Source organism: Neurospora tetraspora (assembly GCF_033439725.1).
Source record: "Neurospora tetraspora strain CBS 560.94 chromosome Unknown B0H65scaffold_4, whole genome shotgun sequence".
Lineage (NCBI taxonomy): Eukaryota > Fungi > Ascomycota > Sordariomycetes > Sordariales > Sordariaceae > Neurospora > Neurospora tetraspora.
This window is the reverse complement of record NW_026944386.1, coordinates 3040092-3059812: the sequence shown is the minus strand read 5'-3', so window position 1 is coordinate 3059812 and position 19721 is coordinate 3040092. Positions and strand designations below refer to the sequence as shown.

Below are 19721 nucleotides of genomic sequence, written 5' to 3'. Positions count from 1 at the left end.
TCTGGAGAATTGGAACCTGAAATAGTCGCAAACTATCGACGGGAGGCTTTCTCTCCTCAGAAAACGGATCGGATGGATCCCTCCTCTGGTGATGTTCTCCACCATCCCCAAATGAACGGCCCTCAACGGGCCCCCCTTTCCTGTTCCTTTTGGGAATGGCTTGCAAGCCGGCCGGTCAGCCTGTCAGGGAGAATGAGTCCCTTGAGGGACAGTCAGGGGTTGTCCTCTTTAGTGGGTAACCAGACCCAGAAAAGGTCCAGTCACGATGCAGGGGCTCGATTGAGCCTCTCTCTCTGTCTGGTCTCTTTTTCTGGCCGGTCAACTTTCTTGTCTCCAAATCGGTGTCTTCGAAGCAATTTGCTGACAGGATGATATCTCGTCCATACAACACACAACCTAGCATCGAGCAATGACCCACACCAGCAGCAAGCCAGGTGTGGATGAGAAGATCCGTGTACTGTATGGGAATTCATCATGATACATGATCGCAGCCCAACAGCATCAGTTCGTTCGGTTCGGCCATGGCTGCCGATAGCCATTCCATGAAACGCCCGCCGGCTCCTCAGGCAAACTTCTTCCACTACCCGTCGGGCTTCCCAACCCTTTTTCAGAGGCTAATCGGAGACTCGGCGGCTCGTCCACCGTAACATCTGAACATCTAGCCGAAAAGGCCGTGTCGCAGGTTGAAGACCTGTCATGCATGTGCTACCATTCTAGGTGCTGATTGCTTTCCACACATAGAAGCCGACAAAAGAGAACACAGAGGCCACACATCCAAAAGTACATACTGTACGGAGGTTAGCAGAAGTCTTCGCCCAAAGCCCAAAGGCTTCTGTCTGCTTCGCTCATGAGCAATACCAAGATAATCGGATGCAACCTTGATATTTTCTGGAGTCCGTCAACCGAAAACCGGACTAGACTGGCCACCAAGGTGGTTGAGGCTCGTGATGTCCTCTGCTTTGTGGGGATGGAAAATGGTAAGTTCCGGGAATAGCATCATCAGTTGAAGAAACCTGGTCGCCGTCCTCCATCTACTGAGATGGACCCCATGTTTTCTGGATTACTCTTGAAGTGCAGCTCATTGACCCTCGTCAAGGAGCAAGCATCGAGATCGATCGGTCCGCTTGACTCGCCGAATATTTGCCTCCCTTCTAGATTACGGTTTATTACGTTTTTCAGGAACTCGCATATCCCAGAACTACTGTACTTGAATCCAAACCGGGGAGGTACAAACCAGACACAAGGATGTAGTTAGTTGTGTGCCCAACAGATCACCAATACAGGTTCGTCAAATTCTGGAAGCATGGATCCCGAAAAAAAGCAGAGATCTCTCTAAACTGCCCCTGCGTATATCCTCCCATTATTTTCAACGGTTCTTCACCCTACCTACTTCCATGCCTAGCACAACCGCTTTTCTGCGGCACCAAAATACCAGGGCTTGCTTCCCTTACCCCGGCATGCTTCCGTATCACAATCCCCCTTTGCCCCAGCCAGGACCCCTTACCGTAAAACGTTTTTGTTCGGGAACAACGGGCGGAAGGGGGGAAGAGGGTGAAACAGAAATGTTACGATACACAAGAAGGTCTTAAAGAAGATGTACAACCTTGAATACAAGAGGGCCAACATGTGTAAGTGGGCACAAAATCAAACCCGTTTTGTGCTCCCTTTTCCTCGCAGCGAGTTTTACATGCGAATTACGGAGCCTGGCCTACTAATGGTACAATATCAACATAATTAAAGAGATGAGAAAAAAACCCGGAACATCCCGAAACTTATCTTAACAACAATCACCATCATCATCATCATGATTCAGGAACAAAAACTCCGCATATGGAGAAAAGGGTACAAAGTACATACAGACGTTAAAGTAAATATAGCATAGATAAGCTTATGATCGACGTACTATAATTTTGTCTCGACATATACAAAGCAAATTGCTATTACATAGCCGGCCGGCGGGCCCGGGCTTGCACTCATCTTGGTTTTGTGTGTCCGATTTACTTTGTGTGTCCGAGAAACGGGAAGGGAAAAAGTAAATTGATTTCTCAGAAACCAAGATCAGCCAAAGCCAAACAGGACGAGAGACGGAATCATAATTTTTTTTTATTCATATTTGGTTATACCTACCTATCTACCCGTCATTTAGACATTACACTATAACAACATCAACTATACCCTCACCTCACCCTCTTACCACCCTCATATTCAAGTCTCGAACAAGAAAACCTCCTTTGGAATTTCAGATAACTGGGAATAAATAACAAAAACCCCCAGCATTATAACAGAAGTCTCGGGGTCTCAGGGTCTCAGGGTCCCCTCTCCCGGTCTCCCGGTCTCCCTCTCTTCACCGCAAGATCAAAAAAATTCCCGCTTTACCCCAGAGAGAACACCTCTTAAAGTAGCCTCATCATACCACATGGCAATATGGCGTGGTGTCACCTCACTTCAGCTTACAGGCTCACACCTTCATGTCATGTCATGTAAGTCATCGTAAACAACGACATTGTTTCATCCCCCCTCGCCCCCTTTTTTGTTCCCATTCAGCAAGGCGGAGCATTATTACGGCATTAACGTGAGGTTGTATCAAGTTCGAGGCTGTATGTACACAGCCCCGTCGCCTTGTTCCTCCATCATTACAATTTCCAGATTACATTTTCAAACACGAACGAACGAACAACACCGGAGGAAGAAAGAGAATCAAAAAGCTGAGGCTGAGGCTGATGCTGATGCTGATGCTGAGCTGGCATGGCATGGTATGGCATGGCTTTGACATTTTATGTTTGCTTACTGACAGGGGGTTCTTTCTGCTTCGCATCTTGCATCAGCCATTAACAGTCTTGATACTTTCTTTCAGAAGCCTCTGAAACCTACCTTACCTTACCTCGAGGCCTACTTAGCTCCTTAACGGTGCTTCGCAATTAGTTGCGTTGGTACTAACAAATGGAAAAACAAAAGCGGTCAAAAAGCGCAAAGTACTAAACAACAACTCAATAACACGCTTGCTTCTCTTTCATGCGTAAGCATCATACACATATGTGTACGCAGAAAAGAAGGAGAGATTTGTAAATCAGCGAACATACATCAATTCACTTGACTTGATTTGACTTGACTTGACTTGACTTGATTTGACCAGGTAGACTTCTCGGACATAAGCGGGTGGTGGGTTTCAAGTTGAGAAATCGCCCGTCCCTGGGCCCTGGAATGTGAGAACCCTGACGAAAAGGCAGCACTGAATGGGACTCGCCAGGATACATCATTGGATTGTATCTAGGTAGGACCCCGTTGCATGGGCCATGGTTATACTACGTTCCTGACAGTTGGGATGTTTGAATGAGAAAGACGTCCGGAGTAGAGCTACATACCCGAAGGCATGGGAACCGATATCGCGGGGGAGAACATAAACTCCCTGTCAAACAAATACGGTTCGGCGGTGTTTTGAGGGAGGGTATCTTTGTTTGAATTTGTCTCTTGAAGTTTCCGGGATTCGTACATAGAAAGCCGGAATGTTTGGAATAGAGGATCTCAAGACGGGAGAAAGAAAGACACGCAGAGAGATTGAACGGCTCACCGTGTTCACCGCAAGAGCGAGATAATGTACTCCGTCGATAGCATCTACCCGCCATTTACCGACGCCACTGGCTAGTAGCACACATCCCGTCGTACGTAACAAAATACCTTGCTAGAACAGAAGTAAACAGGCAATCTGCATGGCACTCATCATCAGTGTTTCCGCCTTTTCCACCCTAGCAGCAACCTATTCATGGTGGGACAAGAAAGGATATGTAATCGAGGCAAAGCATGGAATCCCGCTCGACGGGAAAGCTAGCCGTAGTACTATATCCCAAACACCACTCCCACCACACTTTTCATCCCGCGGTCTCACCTCACTCACTCAGCCAGCCAGCCAGCCAGCGGCCTACCGCTACCGCTATCATCGAGGCTTGACATGTTTAGTTCCCAATTTCAGCGTCAACAACGACCCCCTATTACCCATCTCCGTCCTCCACGCCAGCGCCATGACTCCAAACTCTATTCTCCCATTCTTCTCCTCGACCTCAACCGCCTCCTCTTCTCCCCCTTGTTCGGCTCCGTCTCCTCCTCCTCCATCTTTCTCTTCAATTATAAAGCACAATTGTTCCGACTCCCCCGGGTGCAAAAACGGTCGTCGAGGAGGACCTTGACCATGACCTTGTTGAGAGATCCCCTTCTCCCCCTCACCGGTAGTTGTTGTTTCCCCCTGACCACCTACCCCTATCCCCGCCCAATTACAATCCCTCCACTTCAACCCCCTCTGCACCTCCGCCAGCTTGACCTTCTCCAAAAGAATCGCATCCTCAGAACAATTCTCCAACTGTGCTTCCAGCACCCATCTCCTCCTCCTCCTTTTCCCCGCTTTACCAGGAGGCAAAGAAGGCAAAGGCCCGGCTTTCGTCCTAACAATCAGCGACGGCTTGCAGATGAACTGGTACATCTTCCGAAACGCCCTCGTGCGCCCGCTGGTCTCGGTGGCCTCGTAGTACGATACCGTGACGCCTAGGACGTGGGTTCCTTCCTCTTTGAGACCGAAGTTGAGGATCTTTTGGAGGGTGGTGTTGGGTGGGAGGAGGTCGAGGGTTGCTACTGTTTCTGTTTCTGCCTGTGTCTCTGTTGTTTGATTGTTGTCTTCGCTCCCGCTGGCGTTACTACTGGTGATGATGGCGTTGTCGTTGTCGGTATTCGCTGCTGATGACCCTGACCCGGCGTTATCATCCCCTGCTGTATCAACCAGGACTAGCTTGGTCGTTTGCCCCGAAGGGGTTTGCATCTCGGCTTCGATCTTGACGTCGCGGATCGTCTTTTTCACACTGGTGCCGCCCTCTCCGATCGGCGGAGCATTGTGGTTTGCGCATAGAGTACAGCTGAACGTCTCGCCTACGTAGGCAGACCCGAACGAGGGTGGGAGGTTGACGATGGGAGAGAGGATGAAGGGCTCGGTGTTGTAGTATCCATCTCTTGTCCTTTCGCCGCCTGCGCTTTCAGATCCCTGTGCCTCTTCTCCGTGTTTCTTGATCGGACCGAGCGGGCTATACGCGAGCGATGCCGGTAGGGGTGGTAAATGGCGTTGTGGAAGGGCTGCGGGCACGGAGCCGGCTATGGGAGAGGTCAAGGACGGCGGAATCACTGGAGGATGAAGTGGGAACTGCGGCACCAGCGACGGTCGGGATAACCTTGAAGTTGAAGATCGGATGGATTAGCTACTCGAATAAAAGAGACATAGGAAAGATGCGACGGTATCAATCATCGGGCGACTAAACCTACCTCAACACCTTGAGCGACACTGAATGCGGCTCCTTGACCTCATGCGAAGGGAATCGTTGGTGACTCATCTTCTCTTCAACAAAGACATAGAGATAATCACCAGGTTGTAACGGATTCCTAGCTGTTCGACAAACTGTCTTTGACAAGACTCTGGCGAGACTCTGAAGAAGTTCAGAAGAGTTGAAGTCTGGAACTCCCGCTTGTGTCCCGTTTGGGGAAATGTGAACGGACGTAATGCCAAGCCGAAGCTACGGGCAGGTGTGGGCCACACAGGAGCTTGAGTGGAGACCGAAACGCGGGCGGCAGGGAGACCTCATTGTGAATTTCAGGGGTTGTCTTCTGTTGCTTCAGGTACCCGTTACCTCCATATCATTTTGAAGCTGTTGTTGCTATTATCACAAGCACGAGGCCGTTCACAACGACAGCAATTCGACCAGTGGTCTAGTTAACATGCATTCCTTATTCCCTATTTGTTTTCTTGTGTGCTGACTCTCCTCTGCAGAAGTCTTGTTACCACCCTTTAGCTGTAGACACTTACATGAAAAGAAGCATAGAAGCTTTAAAGAGATATTGAAGCGCAAGCATTGATATGAAAGGCCGACCAAGTGTACCAATCATCAGCATAACAACTCAACCCTATCAACCCGGAACTTAGACAAGGTCGGGGGATGTTGACTGTGCACATCGTTTTAGCAAACGAATCAAACATCTACCTACCTGGTCAAGCGTCCGTCTCAAACTCTTCGCCACTTCTGGACCTAGACTTCAATAACAGCAGCATCTCTATAACCGACGAGTCCAACTATGCGCTCATAACATACCGAAAAGAGAGAAACCTGTGCAGCATTGTTGGCAAAACGTCACAGAAAATGAAGCGTTTAGAGACGTCTTACATTGCCTCCCCTATCCACATCACTCATCGGGGACTGCGTCGCTATTGTAATGAGTCAGTGTGCCACCACTTCGTCATGTTTTATAAGAATTAATCGGCCCTCGTCTGGGCAGCAGCCTAGTGTGATGAGATAATCCTGAACAATGAACAACAATCTTTACCCTTGGCTTAAGCCAATTTCTTTTTATCTTCTTTGGAGTTCGTATCCCTGCCGAAGCATCAGCTGTAAGAGAATGTAAGGCTAAACACTAAGCCTAAGCACTCGCTGGCTTTCTGAGCTGCTAATGTCGTCAACGTTCCAATTTTAGAGGCCAGGGGGCGGGGGGACCTGAAAGAAGGTTAGTTTAAGCCTGTGATAGTCATGACATGGAGCTTTACATACCGCGTTATAGCCACCAGACATTCCGGGAGGACCGCCAGGCGGAGGTGGGGGAGGGGCAGCAGACGATGGGGGAGGGGGCGGAGGGGGGGCTGCTTCAGTAGGAGGCGGAGGTGGAGGAGATGCCGAAGCACCGGGGGCACCGGGGACACCAGTAGCCGCAGCAGCAGGAGTTACCTGTCCAGCCTGAGCGGCATACCACTGTTGATAAAGTTGGACATAGCTATTAAAACCATTAGCAAGCTATCACTTTCGAAGGTCGGAATTCACTTACGCTTGATAGCCACCATATGCGGCATATGGGTCAGCCGCACCAGCTGCAGCATAAGGATCAGCAGCGGCAGCGCCGCCGTAGTATTGGGCATATTGGGCAGCATAATCCGTCGTGGCCGCGGCAGGAGCCGTAGGAGTAGGGGGCGCGACCGAAGGGCCACCACCAGGAGCAGGCGAGTTGTTGTAGCTGCTGTGGTGGCTGTTGTCGTGGTGCCCGCCATGATGGTGATCTCTGTTGTTGTTGTTGTAGCCACGCCCATGGTAAGAGTCGCCACCTCTGGGCTCCCGCTCCCGATCACGGTAATCCCTGGGACCGTTGTACTGGCGGGGCGGACGGCTCTTGAACTCTTCATACTGCTGCTTAACGTTCTCCATCAGGTCCTCGCAAAGCTCCTTGGCTTTCTCCACCATCTTGGGATCGGGCCCAGCGACATGCAAATACATGTCGTCGTCGCTCTCGCGGCCTGTTGATGCCTCAATGTAACCGGAGCCACGGCCCTTGATTTGGACACGGCAGCCAGTCTCCTGCTGGATATGCTTGACGTAAGCGCCACCATGGCCAACCACCTGGGCGCGGAGGTTGAATCCTGGGACGGGTTCAAGATTGATGGGGATTCTCTCTTCCGGCCATTTGCGCTTGTAGACACGTTAGCCCCAGTCGACATAGCTGAGGGGGCTTCAAACTTACACGACCGTATTCATCACGTTCGACCTGTTCCTGGTCCCTGCGGCGGAAACGACGTTCGTCAACGAGTTGGGGAAGTTCCTGTTTCATCATTTCTTCGATTTTGGCGACGGCCTTTTCCAAACCTTCCTTGGTCGTGCTCGTGACATGCAAATACAGCGGGGGGTTCTGAAGTCAAGTACGTTAGCGATGAGCATTTGTAGGCCAGTCTCGAAAAGAAGTCACATACCGCGGGTGTAGACATGCTCTTGTCTGGGTAGTAGCTACCGCGAGTGGTGACATCTTGAAAAGAAAACGGTCAATGAACAGTTCTCCAAGCATAACGTGTATAAAGGCGGGCATACCGGCACCAGTCTCATCTTTGATCTATATTCAAGCAGCCAAGGTCAGCAGTTGCAAATGTGGATGGCCCTGCGCGAGCTATCGTGCCTCCTGTAAGCAAGAGTATCCCGCACAAGATTGTACAGCATCAACGGAGAAGGCCACAAGACATGCGGCCTTGCGAGAGCTGACATGTGATCAGTGGGTTAACCAAGGGGTAATTACCATTTTCTGGGTCGAGCCCTTTGTCAGAAGATATCTGTTGCGAAGATCGTTGACCTCGATATCCTTGATGAAGTCTCCATCGGAAATGTACATCTCTCCGTTGATGTTCGCGGGGACACTGCCCTCTCTAGTACCGGCAGATCGAACGGGGGGGACATCGACGTGTTGGATTCCTTTGCGAGCCTGAAGCTGGGCTTGGATTCGTGCGGCAGCGGCAGCTACAGAATGGTTAGCGACAGTTCATCTTGCAGGCCTCGGAGTAGTGAGATAAAGGCATACCAGCGGCGGCAGCAGGGTCAACTGCTGGCTTTGTGGAATCGGGAGTCGCGCTATCACGGGGTTTCGAAAGAGGGCTGCGGTCGCGATCCCGACCGGAGTCCGGCTTCCTCGCAGGAGGAGAACGAGACCGGCGGTCGAAGCGTGATACTCTCTTGGGTTCGGGCTCGGTTTGGTCAAAGCGAGAGCGCTTCGCGCTGCGGCGTTCTGCGTCGTCCATCTTTGGATCGATTTGGTCGGGTAGCGGGTTGGGTTGTTAACTGCGTCGAATTGCTGCTAATCGAGGCGTGGTTTGTGGCGTCGAAGAATAGGATTGATCAGTGGATGTCTAGTAAGTAAATGTTGAACTTTCTTTGAAGGCGATGTGACCGGTTGGAGTTGGACCGTGACCTTTGAAGACACCAGCCCGTGCATGAGACGTTCAAGCTTGTCCCGTCAAAGGGAAAGGGTTGGCTGTGGAGACTCGTAAAAATCCACGAGGCTGCGAGACGTGGAGCGTTGGGCGCGCCCTGGCCAGCGCCAAGTTCGACTATGATTGGCTTTTCCAGTTGGACCCAACATCGCTGTGGGTCTTTGGCCTGCAGACGGGATGGGATTGCAGAAGTGGAAGCGGCACCTCAAGTTTCGTCGGGCCATGGAGGTGCACGGCGTCCAGTCCGGGTTGAATTTCTGGAAAGTACAGTTGGTCGACGGATCTTTCAGACGTTGAGCAACACCGATTTTGGATGTCTGCGCTCCGGTTTCGACTTTTCCACTTTCTATCTGAATACAATGGTCATATCATTACATGTTAGGCCAACATGGCTGAGACAATCTGCTGACTGTCTCAATGGCTTGCCGACTTCGTCAAGCTACGATACCGATAAGCTGGGTTGAACAAAGACCCGACGGCAGCACCCTCCTCTCTTTTACATTGGTCAATCCATGTCGGCCTCCACAATCGGCGGTCACATCGGTCACATCGTCAGTGCATCCCGCTAGCAACGAAGGCCTGGAGCCACGTCTAGAGCCCTGTGTTAATCACTGATCCTCCATCGAGCTCCGATTCTCGGGTGAGTCACTAGCGGCTGGTGAAAACATATCCAGTGGGTTTGATCCATCCATTTCCTGACCTCGTAGCTATCCTCCAATCCATCCCATACCTCCATCTGTACACCCCCCCAGCTCACCACCACCGCAGCATCCGTTACTCGTCGGCTCCGGATTGATTCGCACGAGGGGCAGTGAAGCATCTTCCGCTCTCTCTATACATCACACTCGCGACGACCATGGCGTCTCGCAGCCTCGTGATGTCCGCGCCGTTGCGCCGGATATCGGCGAAGGCAAGGGATGCCGCTCCCGTCGCCCGGCAGTCTCTTCCGGCGGCCATTGGCGTCCGGTACAGCTCCCACAGCAGCTCGACCTCTGCCATTGCCTACAAGGCCATCCGTCGCCGCCATGCGCCTCTTCCCGCTGCCGACGCCCCTCCTGCTTGGTCGTCCGCCCAGGCCGCCGTTTCCAACATCCTCTACGAGACTCCTTCCCCCTCGCTCGCCCCTCCCAAGCGTCACATCCTGAACTGCTTGGTCCAGAACGAGCCCGGTGTGCTGTCGCGCGTCTCGGGTATTCTGGCCGCCAGAGGCTTCAACATCGACTCGCTCGTTGTCTGCAACACCGAGGTTGATGACCTCTCCCGCATGACCATCGTCCTGACCGGTCAGGACGGTGTCGTCGAGCAGGCGCGCAGGCAGTTGGAGGACTTGGTCCCCGTCTGGGCCGTTCTCGACTACAGCAAGGCCGCTCTCGTGCAGAGAGAGTTGCTCTTGGCCAAGATCAACATTCTCGGTCCCGAGTACTTCGAGGAGCTTCTCGCTCACCACCGCGAGATCACCGCCGAGGCCACCGAGGGCGAGGCCGGCAAGCTCGAGAATGGCGGCGAGCACAGCCTGGAGGAGACTGCCAAGGACTTCCACCCCAGCCGCATGATTGCCAGCGAGGCGTTGAGGCACAAGCATGAGCATCTCAAGAGCATCACATACTTCACCCACCAGTTCGGCGGCAAGGTATTGGATATTAGCACTAACAGCTGCATTGTCGAAGTGTAAGTTTGAAATAACCCCCTAGTCTCACGCTATTGTCAGGTTTACTAAAACTCTATCACAGCTCCGCGAAGCCCGTCAGGATCGACTCCTTCCTCAAGCTCATTGCCCCCTTCGGCATTCTTGAGTCTGCCCGTACCGGTCTCATGGCCCTTCCCCGCTCTCCTCTCTACGAGCACGGCGAGGAGACCCATGTGAAGGAGGCCGATGACGTCGTTGATGCCAGCCAGCTTCCCCCTGGTTAAACGAGTGGTGTTGTGCAAATGGAAAGGGAAAAATGGAAAGGATTTACCCAGGAGTTGTGGATTGGATTGGTCATTTGGTCCCCTATTTTACGCACTTCGCAGAATTGTCTCTATGTGCCTCCCCCATTCTAATAGTTGCAGCGGCGTAAAAAAAAAACACAACAAAAGTAGTTGATCAATCTTTGCAACTTCATCAAAATATCCTTCATTGTTTTTCTGTCATTTCTCCCTCGTTCTCTTGCCCGTCTAGATAGAATAAGAGGAACCGGCGTGTGTGAAGAAGAAAAAAGCAAGAACTTTTGTTTGTATACGAGAATATCGTACATTAACCAACCAACCAAACCCCCTGACCCATGGATTACAACGCCTGCCTTACTACTATGATATGCTTACGATGTAAGAAGAGTGGATGGAATCAAGATGCAACCAGAAAGAAACCTTGTCATGTGACTTCTTGCTTAGAGTATCCTGCCCTTGTTGACGACGAAAGCCTCAAGGACAGCTAGGTAAGAGAACACAAAGGTGGTTAGCTCAGGCTTGTCTACCGTGTGTCTCACATCTGGGACAGGGGGACATTGATTGCTTCACTTACAGACAGCAGCCCAAAGCCTGTTCTCGGCCTCGGGGAAGACCAAGGACTGAGGACCATAGAAGACCTCGTCATCAACCTCCTCGGGATGCCTAGGCAAGCAGTGCATGAACTTCCAGCCGGGCTTGGCGCCTCCGCGTTTGGCCAGCTCGTTGGTGATCTGGAAGCCGGCAAACGCCTTGAGGCGCTTCTGGGCCTCGGCCTCCTGACCCATGGACACCCAGGTATCGGTGACCAGGATATCAGCGTCCTTGACGGCCTCCTCGGGGACCGTGGTCTCGATCAGCTTGCCGGGCTTGGCAACGCCCTTGGCGGCGCCCAGGATGATTTGCTTCATGCGGTCGGGGATGCCGTAGCCGGCGGGCGAGGCGACGGCGATGTCAACGCCCAGCATGACGCAGGCGGTGGCCATGTCGAAAAGCACGTTGTTGGAGTCGCCGACCCAGGCGACCTTCATGCCCTCGAGCCCGAGGCTAGCCTCGTGAGCGGGCTTGGTGGCAAAGGCCTCGTGGATGGTCTGGAAGTCGGCGATGGCCTGGAGCGGGTGGAAGTCGTCGGACAGGGCGTTGATGACGGGTACCGACGAGTCCTTGGCCAGGTCGGCGACGTCGGAGTGAGGACCGACGCGGGCTACCATGCACGAGGTCATGGAGGAGATGACCTTGGAAGTGTCATAGAGAGACTCGTTGACCTGTGGGGGGTGTCGTTAGTGATCGATGTTCTGGTCGTTGCGCATATACATGTCTCTTTTAGGCAGGAGGATGAGGACGATAGGGCATCGGTAGTTAAACACTTACACCCAGTTGGATGTCATCCTTGCCGAGGAACATGGGGTGGCCGCCCATGAGGGCCACAGCGGCCTCGGTCGAGACGCGGGTCCTGGTACTCCGCTTGCTGAACATCATGGCCACGGTCCGTCCCTTTAGCTTGCCGTCCAAAGTCTGGGGTACCTGACCGGGGCCAGCAGCGAAGGCGGCCTTGGTGGCCTGCTTGTAAGCAGAAGCATTGAGGACCAGCTTGGAGAACTCGGCGGGGCTAAGCTGGCTAATGGAGAGAAGATGGCGAGGGGCACTGCTGGCGGCGTTGTTGGACGCAGAGCGAGCCTGGATTTGTCCGACAGCGGACTTGATGCGAGTAGTTGCCCGGGACAACATGATGGCGATGGTGAGGTAAAATGGGTATCAGGTGTGGACAAGGAAAGAGAGAAATATCAAACGAAGAAAAAAGTGCTATGGGGTATCTTGAGAAATGAGAGATGAAGTTGTGAGAGAGAAGTTGGAAAGTGAGTGAGTCAAGAAGAGTGGCCCGGGGGGAAAGAGGCTGCAGTAGTGTTTATCAAGGCCCTTCCCACTTCCTTTATGAATCGATTCGCGAACCGTGACTCTTCACAGGTACCCGCTTGTGTCGAAAAACCCTGGTCTTTCGTCCTTTCTCTTTTTGCCTTCGCTAGGCGAACAGATACACGATGCACGAGCAGCCCCAGACTTTCGGAATAGCCTCTCCCCAGTTTGCCAAATCCACACGCAAAGAGCAAGACGATTAGGTGGCTCACTGTTAAGGGTCCTTGCAGGGATGTGCTTAATGGCAGGGAATAGGTCAATTGAGCCAAAAGATAACAGCCAAAAGTTGAAAGTTCAATGAGAACATTTTGATTTTTATACTGGACCGATACCGGTTCTGGTACCAATCTCTTCTATTTTTTTGGGAGCTTTCTTGGGGGTTGAGGTATGATGGAGGAGGTGCTCACACTGACACTCCCGCAACTCCAACACTCACTTCCTCAACAGTCACAGTCAAACAGTCCAGTCACAGCTCCCTGTCGCGGATAAGAACCCTAGCGTGAAAACGGATACATGCAGGGATGACGAATTGGAGCCTGTTCAATGGCTGGTTACTTGAGCTTCACTCCACACCACGACGGGACATGCCGGTGGGATGTCTGGGGCCTCTGGGCAGGCCGGGGCTGGGCTTCTCCATGTTCGGGGTTGCGGCTCCACTCATTCCGTCCAGTCCATCCGTGCAATGCCGTGCCATCATCCATCCACTGTGGAATTTGGATCCAACCATCACCGGTCCCGTCGCGGGAGGGTGAGTTTCCTTCCGTGTTCCGGCTCCGGAGGTCAAGCAAAGAGCCATGCAGGCACGGCAGAGCCAATCAACCCATTCCCGGTCACGCACAGGGCAGCCAAAGTGCCAAGAGCCAAGCAATCGCTTCAGGGCAGCCTTGCGGACAGCTGCCCACTAGAAGCCGCTAGTTTTGGTGCAGTTTTGGTGCAGCACTAACTGCATGGAGGCACTGTCGACCTGTAGAATAGTGCCAGCTCACGCATCGTGTTGTTAGTGCAGGGCTCGTGATTGTGATAAGGTATCCAAGCCCAACCTCAATCTCGACCTCGATGAAACACCAACCGTCCTGCTTTGTTACAACACCATTCTTCTATCCTAAATCTCATCCATTCCCTTGGATACCTACTATATCTTCCGTCATGTTCTTTTAGTTTATCTGTTTGTTTCATCCCTTGAGTAACCTAGCTACCTCAGTGCCAACACCCGACCGTTTATCTCGTCCGTGTCGTCATCGCAGGAGCGTCCAAGCTCTGATCTGCCATTGCTCGTCTGCCGCGATCCGAACGAGGTGTTCTTTGAACCATCCATTCTCCATTCATCGACTCATTGCCTATTTCAGCTTTTACACTTCATTCCATGAGAGAAAAAGTGCCGAATCCAGCACCATCTTTTCGACATGTCGTCTTCCGACTTCGAAACCGAGCGGTCCCCTCTGCTCGCGGCGTCGACAAGCAGTAGGGACACCAAGACGCTGGCCGACTTAACCGACGGAGCACTCGAATCTACGCCTCTACTTTCGACGTCCAATACAACGCCACGCTATAACGGAGAACGCGATGATCCAGACAGAGCTTCTTTGGCCTCCGCTGGGGCTTCTCATTCTGGAGATGGAGTACCAAAGTCGACGCGATGGCCCTCCATTATCGCCGCGCTATTGTTGATGGTGCTCGCGACCTCCATCGCTATTGGCGCTTTTTTTGTTCCAGCTGCGGTTGAGGAATATGCCAAGGAGGCTATCGTCATCGAGCCGACAAACTTGGCGCTCGAATCTATCACTACCGACGGTGTCCGCGCGCGCATCCAAGCAAACTTCCGGCTTGATGCTCAGCGTGTCAAGAATGTCCATGTTAGACGGGTCGGCCAGTTCACCACGTGGCTGGCCAAAGAGCTGGCGACAGAGGAGACGAGGGTCCAGGTCTACTGGATCGATCACGACAACATGTTGCTCGGAACTGCTGGCCTCCCTCCTTTGACCATTACCATCGCGAATGGCCACAATACTGAGCTTGACATCGTTGCCGATCTGGCTCCTGGTGATGCCGATACCATTCGTATCATTGCGAACCAGTTCTTGAGCGGAAAGATGGATACAATTCGTGTACGGGGAACGACGGATATCACGGTCAAGACAAGATTCAACATTCCCCTGGGAACACACGCTGTTTCGGAAACAATGGAGTTTGAAGGTCAATCCCTCTACCGTCCCTTCGCAGCATTGTTATTTGGCGAGAAGTCATTCTTTTAAATGAGAACAAACATCTGTTATGCCCCGACGTCGTGTCCTTCCACCATGATGACCTTGAATACCATGCTGATACGTTTATTTGTAGGCAAGGAATTGCCCCCGCTCCCCTCCTACAACATTACCGGTCTTAATTTTGAAGAGAGACCCTTACCCGGCGGTGATAAGCAAGGAATGGCAGCCGACGTTACCGTCACCACCTTTAACCCGTATCCAGTTGCTTTTGACGTACCCGCGCTCAAGTTCGAGATCCTGATTCCGGGATGCAAGAAGCATGGCCCGGCCGTTTCTGTCGCTACCGCCGTAACCGATGTTATTGCCCTTAGGCCGGAAGCCGATGTCGAAGTCACCGCCCATTCCATTGTCGAGGAATTGCCAGAACCCCTTATCCGTCCTTGCCCTGGTGGAACCATGTCGCCGTTGGACAAGCTCTTTGAAGCCTACCTTGCGGGTCAGCCTGCATCCGTTCTTGTGCGAGGTCAGAAAGATCAAGGTGGAGAGGCCCCCGGCTGGATAGGAGATATTATCTCCAGTGTTACGGTCCCCGTACCTCTTCCGCAGCGATCCTTTGACGACTTGATTCGTAACTTCTCTTTGACGGACGTATCATTCTCCTTGCCAGACCCGCTGGCAGATCCCGATGACCCCGATTCGAACCCCAAAGTATCGGGCACTATCGTTGCCTTGGCAGCCCTCCCATCTGAACTGAATATTGGCTTGAACGTCTCCAGTGTACAAGCCAAGGCGGATGTGTTTTATGACTCTAGGAAGCTTGGCGAACTGGAAATTGATGAGAAAGCCAGCTCCATTCAAATCGAAGGCGGTCCTGGCGAAGAGAACTTGATTGAGATCACATCACGCGTCCACGATACACCGCTCAAGGTTACCGACGACGATGTTTTAACCGACGTTATTCAGGCCCTCCTATTTGGTGACGTCAATGTCATTCTCGACATTAGCGCTCTTGTCGACGTTGGCGTACATACAATTCTTGGACAATTTGTGGTGAAGGGTGTCCCCGCGGAGGGCAGAATTCCGCTCAAACGTCCGTCTCTTTTCTAATGATATTCTGTCAGTCACCTTGCTGCTGTTGGCGGAAACGCATCCCTTGCTGATGCTATCCACCATTCGCTTACGCATACTCCATGGACATTTCAGAAAACTAACGTCTCGCTCCTTCACTAGCCCTTGGAAACGATCTTCTCGGCTCTATGCAGCCTCAAGTTGGGAACCTGGAAGTTGTCGATACTAGTCCTGTCTCGATATCTCTCCAGGCCTCAGTCAACGTAACTAACCCTACGCCATACTCGGCCTACATTCCTTGGATTAGCATCTACATCCTGAACAACGGAACTGTTCTCGGCGAGGCGCGCGCAAAGAAATTGACCATCAACCGTGGAAACAACACAAACTTGAAAGTGACGGCAATATGGAGGCCTTCTGTGGCCGGAGAAGATGGGGTGCAAATAGGCCGGGATCTGATTTCGCAGTACATATCCGGCTACAACACAACCGTGACGCTTAGGACACATCCGGGCACTATCCCATCAAAGCCGGAGCTGGGTAAAGCCCTGTCAAAATTCAACTTCACTCTCCCAATGCCTAGGCTTAGCGTGCCTGGCGACAATGACGGTGGACGACACGATGGTGACGGCAGCACCAATGACACGGCTCCTCACTTTATTCGGGGCGCGACCTTTCACATATTTTCCTCGACGGCAACTTTTACATTAGCTTCGCCCTTCTCACGAAATACGATATATATCGAACACATCAATGCTACGGCCTTGTACAATCACACGGAGGAAATTGGACGGATCAAGTACGATTCGCCGTTTGGCTGCCCTCCAGGGGTGTCCACCACGCCTAGGTTGCCGGTGGACTGGTCTCTGGACTCGGTTGGACGTGATAAGGTGAAGGAGGCATTTGGTGGTAGGCTGAAGCTTGATGCCAAAGCTACTGTCGCAGTGAGAATTGGGTCCTGGACAGAGACGCTGTGGTATATCGGAAGGGGAATAGGGGCGAGCGTCCGACTGTGAGCAAATGATACGTGAGGTTTGGTTATGATTTGGATTCAGGGCAGTTTGCTTGCTTGGTCTTCATGTTTTGGGTTGGAATCTTGCTTAAGGGCTGTTCATTCGGTCTCCTGTCTCTTTTCTATCTGCCATTGAATACTTGAGTTTGTCTACTGGGTTATGTATAGGAGTTACCGGCGTTGTTTGGGGGTAACAAAGTTGCTAGCACGATGGGCAAGGGAGCAGTAGGAGCACATAGAGCGGTGGGCTGCTAGAAAGTACTATACATTGTCACTATAAATACATGACCAAGATAAAGGGCGGATTGGATCAAACACTTCCGTCTTATTCGTTTTCCTAGAAAGCTTGGTTGCCAAGGCAACTGGACCTTGAAGCTGGGAAAGGGGCTGGCCTTTGGGGTTGTTTGTTGGAGAACGACACAATCCTGCTAACGGCCACAGAGAAGCTCGACCCCTAGAACAATAACTACACCACTGCTGCACCTAGCATAATGTCCAAGAAGTAAGTGGAAAAGAAGAGAATGTGAACTATTGCAGATATATATGAAATAATGAAAAATTCCTTTCGCACGTAATGTTCGAACAAGCGTTCGTTATCAGCATGTGCTTCCCCGCAATTTTGGACGCTGCAACTGCAGCCAACCTGATACAGAAGTGGAAATTTCTGATTTTTTTCAAAGCCTGCGCACCTTGACGACCAGCTAGGCATCAACAACCCAACAACGAACTTTCAAGAATCCACATTCCTTGTTGTGGTCTTGATTGTTTTTACTTCCCCTATTTACTGGTCAAAGCCAAGTACCTCGAGGCCAACCACCCATCATGGCAGCTCAAGCGTCCACCTCGGCGGCTCAGTCTGAACCCCGTCGTGACAACTACAGCTCCGGCTCTGACTCCGGCTCTGATGCCTCGTCTTCTTCTGGCGACGAGGATGAGTGGCTCGACCAGGACGAGGAGCAGGAGGAGGCCCCTGCCATCATCTCCTTGCTCGACGACCATGTCTTCCCCGACGTTGTCTCCATGCTGAACTCCTGCAAGGAAAAGGGTCTTGATTTCCTTGCCATTCGCGACCGTCTCAACTTGGACTTTTACGGCTTGATCAAGCTTATCAACTTCAGTATGTCTCTAAATTTCACAAGCTAGATAGTCAATCTACTGACAACAAATTAGTCCGTTCCAAGGTCCACGAAGGCGTCCCTCTTCCCACTGAGATCACTGCCGCCGATCTGGAGGATGACCGCTACCTCAAGCCCGTCCTTGATGATGACGCCTTGATTTTGTGCCTGGATGATCTCCCTGAGTCCAGCGGTACCGGCGCTGAGGCTTCCGCTGCCGGCACCGAAAAGGGCGCGGATGCGCCTGCTGTGGATGAGTTGATCCAGAAGAACGCCGAGCTCCAGGCTCAGCTTGAGCAGCTGTCCAAGCAGTTCTCCAACTACCGTCTTGCCGTACAGCAGACGCTCGATCAGCGCTGGCAGGCTGATGACGACGACAAGGATGCCGCCAAGGGCAAGGCCGCCGCCGCTGCTGCTGCGCCTTCAGGCCCGGCCCCCGAGGGTCCTGCCGCCAAGGAGGGTGCTTCGGACTACTACTTCGAGTCGTACGCGCACAACGACATCCACGAGACCATGCTCAAGGACACGGTCCGCACCGAAGCCTACCGCGACTTCATCTATCAGAACAAGGACCTTTTCGCCGGCAAGGTCGTGCTCGACATCGGCTGCGGCACGGGCATCCTGTCCATGTTCTGCGCCAAGGCGGGCGCGAAGCAGGTCATCGCCGTCGACCGCTCCGAGATCATCGACAAGGCGCGCGAGAACATCTACGCCAACGGCCTCTCGGACGTGATCGTCACCCTCAAGGGCCGCATCGAGGAGGTGATCCTCCCCGTCGACAAGGTCGACATCATCGTGTCCGAGTGGATGGGCTACTGCCTTTTGTACGAGGCCATGCTGAACAGCGTTCTCTGGGCGCGCGACAAGTACCTTGCCCCCCAAGGTCTGCTGGTCCCCAGCCACGGCAACATGTGGATCGCGCCCGTGTCGGAGCAGGAGTACATTGCCGAGTACGTCGACTTCTGGCGCGACGTGTACGGCTTCGACATGAAGGTGATGCAGAAGGGCATCTACGAGGACTGCCGGATGGAGGTGCGCCCCGCCGAGACCGTGTGCGGCACGCCCGCCTCCTTCGGCCTGCTGGACTTCCACACCGTCAAGGTCGAGGACCTTGTGTTCACGGCCAAGTGGCAGAGCGCCTTCTCGGAGAAGGCCGAGAGCCACGACGGCTTCCTCGTCTGGTGGGACGTCTTCTTCGCGCGCGACCGCGTCGACGAGTCCATCAAGCTGGACACCAAGGCGCAGGAGTGGGTTGCTGAGACAGCCGGCAAGGGCGGCGACAAGGACGCCCGGGTGGCGTTTACTACCGGACCGTTCGGTGAGCCTACTCACTGGAGACAGGGCCTGATGCTTCTGGACAAGAACAAGGTCAAGGAGACGAAGCCGGCTCCGGGCAAGAAGATTGCGGGCGAGATTGAGTACATCACCGCCGAGAACCACGAGCGTGGATTGAACTTGAGGGTTACTTGGGCTGCCGAGGGTGAAAAGGAGCAGACTCAGACTTGGCTGTTGCACTAGTGGGATAACGTTGAGTGGCGTCTGGCGCTGTGAACTAAAAAGGTCTGGAGGGTTTTCTTTACATGGATGGTTAGATTTCTTGTACGATCTTGAGCATTGGGAAGCTCTGTATAGCTGGTACATATGATAGGGAAAGTCGCCTATGTATCGGCGGGCAATGGTGGTTAGAATCTAGCGGCAAAACTTGTGCATTGCTGAATGTC

At 52.7% G+C, this 19721-nt stretch overlaps 6 protein-coding genes across 6 annotated transcripts; 3 read left to right on the top strand and 3 right to left on the bottom strand.

Annotated features, from left to right (window-relative positions):
• Positions 1-3931: 3931 nt before the first annotated feature.
• Positions 3932-6145, bottom strand: B0H65DRAFT_426607 (uncharacterized protein; the record flags this gene model as incomplete). The annotated part of the gene is made up of 4 exons (XM_062824639.1): positions 3932-5207; positions 5299-5369; positions 5551-5634; positions 6116-6145. The coding sequence occupies 4 exons, from the start codon at positions 6143-6145 to the stop codon at positions 3932-3934; spliced, it is 1461 nt and encodes a 486-aa protein (XP_062681891.1).
• A 349-nt stretch (positions 6146-6494) lies between these two features.
• Positions 6495-8569, bottom strand: B0H65DRAFT_427085 (uncharacterized protein; the record flags this gene model as incomplete). The annotated part of the gene is made up of 8 exons (XM_062824664.1): positions 6495-6518; positions 6573-6792; positions 6844-7478; positions 7531-7695; positions 7757-7809; positions 7872-7893; positions 8074-8291; positions 8353-8569. The coding sequence occupies 8 exons, from the start codon at positions 8567-8569 to the stop codon at positions 6495-6497; spliced, it is 1554 nt and encodes a 517-aa protein (XP_062681890.1).
• Positions 8570-9617: 1048 nt separating this feature from the next.
• On the top strand, positions 9618-10672 carry B0H65DRAFT_426310 (putative acetolactate synthase small subunit precursor; the record flags this gene model as incomplete). The annotated part of the gene is made up of 2 exons (XM_062824624.1): positions 9618-10429; positions 10492-10672. The coding sequence occupies 2 exons, from the start codon at positions 9618-9620 to the stop codon at positions 10670-10672; spliced, it is 993 nt and encodes a 330-aa protein (XP_062681889.1).
• Positions 10673-10988: 316 nt separating this feature from the next.
• Positions 10989-12636, bottom strand: B0H65DRAFT_201451 (putative ornithine CARBAMOYLtransferase precursor). The gene is made up of 3 exons (XM_062821797.1): positions 12059-12636; positions 11265-11952; positions 10989-11174 (listed from the first exon to the last, which is right to left on the bottom strand). Exons 1-3 carry the CDS (start codon positions 12413-12415, stop codon positions 11131-11133), a joined length of 1089 nt encoding a protein of 362 aa, XP_062681888.1. The 5' UTR covers positions 12416-12636; the 3' UTR covers positions 10989-11130.
• A 1138-nt stretch (positions 12637-13774) lies between these two features.
• Positions 13775-17313, top strand: B0H65DRAFT_201363 (uncharacterized protein). Its single transcript, XM_062821795.1, has 3 exons — positions 13775-14794; positions 14939-15895; positions 16036-17313. The coding sequence occupies exons 1-3, from the start codon at positions 14005-14007 to the stop codon at positions 16887-16889; spliced, it is 2601 nt and encodes an 866-aa protein (XP_062681887.1). The 5' UTR covers positions 13775-14004; the 3' UTR covers positions 16890-17313.
• A 216-nt stretch (positions 17314-17529) lies between these two features.
• On the top strand, positions 17530-19721 carry B0H65DRAFT_466106 (S-adenosyl-L-methionine-dependent methyltransferase). Its single transcript, XM_062826835.1, has 2 exons — positions 17530-18002; positions 18056-19721. Exons 1-2 carry the CDS (start codon positions 17708-17710, stop codon positions 19516-19518), a joined length of 1758 nt encoding a protein of 585 aa, XP_062681886.1. The 5' UTR covers positions 17530-17707; the 3' UTR covers positions 19519-19721.

Excerpts from the sequence above, each read along its gene's own strand:
- B0H65DRAFT_201451 (XM_062821797.1), bottom strand. The coding sequence starts at position 12,415 with ATGTTGTCCCGGGCAACTACTCGCATCAAGTCCGCTGTCGGACAAATC. Across the intron at positions 11,953-12,058 it reads AGGATGACATCCAACTGGGT|GTCAACGAGTCTCTCTATGA; the intron begins GTAAGTGTTTAA and ends CACCCCCCACAG. Across the intron at positions 11,175-11,264 it reads CAGGCTTTGGGCTGCTGTCT|CTGTCCTTGAGGCTTTCGTC; the intron begins GTAAGTGAAGCA and ends TCTCTTACCTAG.
- B0H65DRAFT_201363 (XM_062821795.1), top strand. The coding sequence starts at position 14,005 with ATGTCGTCTTCCGACTTCGAAACCGAGCGGTCCCCTCTGCTCGCGGCG. Across the intron at positions 14,795-14,938 it reads GGAAACAATGGAGTTTGAAG|GCAAGGAATTGCCCCCGCTC; the intron begins GTCAATCCCTCT and ends GTTTATTTGTAG. Across the intron at positions 15,896-16,035 it reads GGGCAGAATTCCGCTCAAAC|CCCTTGGAAACGATCTTCTC; the intron begins GTCCGTCTCTTT and ends CTCCTTCACTAG.
- B0H65DRAFT_466106 (XM_062826835.1), top strand. The coding sequence starts at position 17,708 with ATGGCAGCTCAAGCGTCCACCTCGGCGGCTCAGTCTGAACCCCGTCGT. Across the intron at positions 18,003-18,055 it reads GATCAAGCTTATCAACTTCA|TCCGTTCCAAGGTCCACGAA; the intron begins GTATGTCTCTAA and ends ACAACAAATTAG.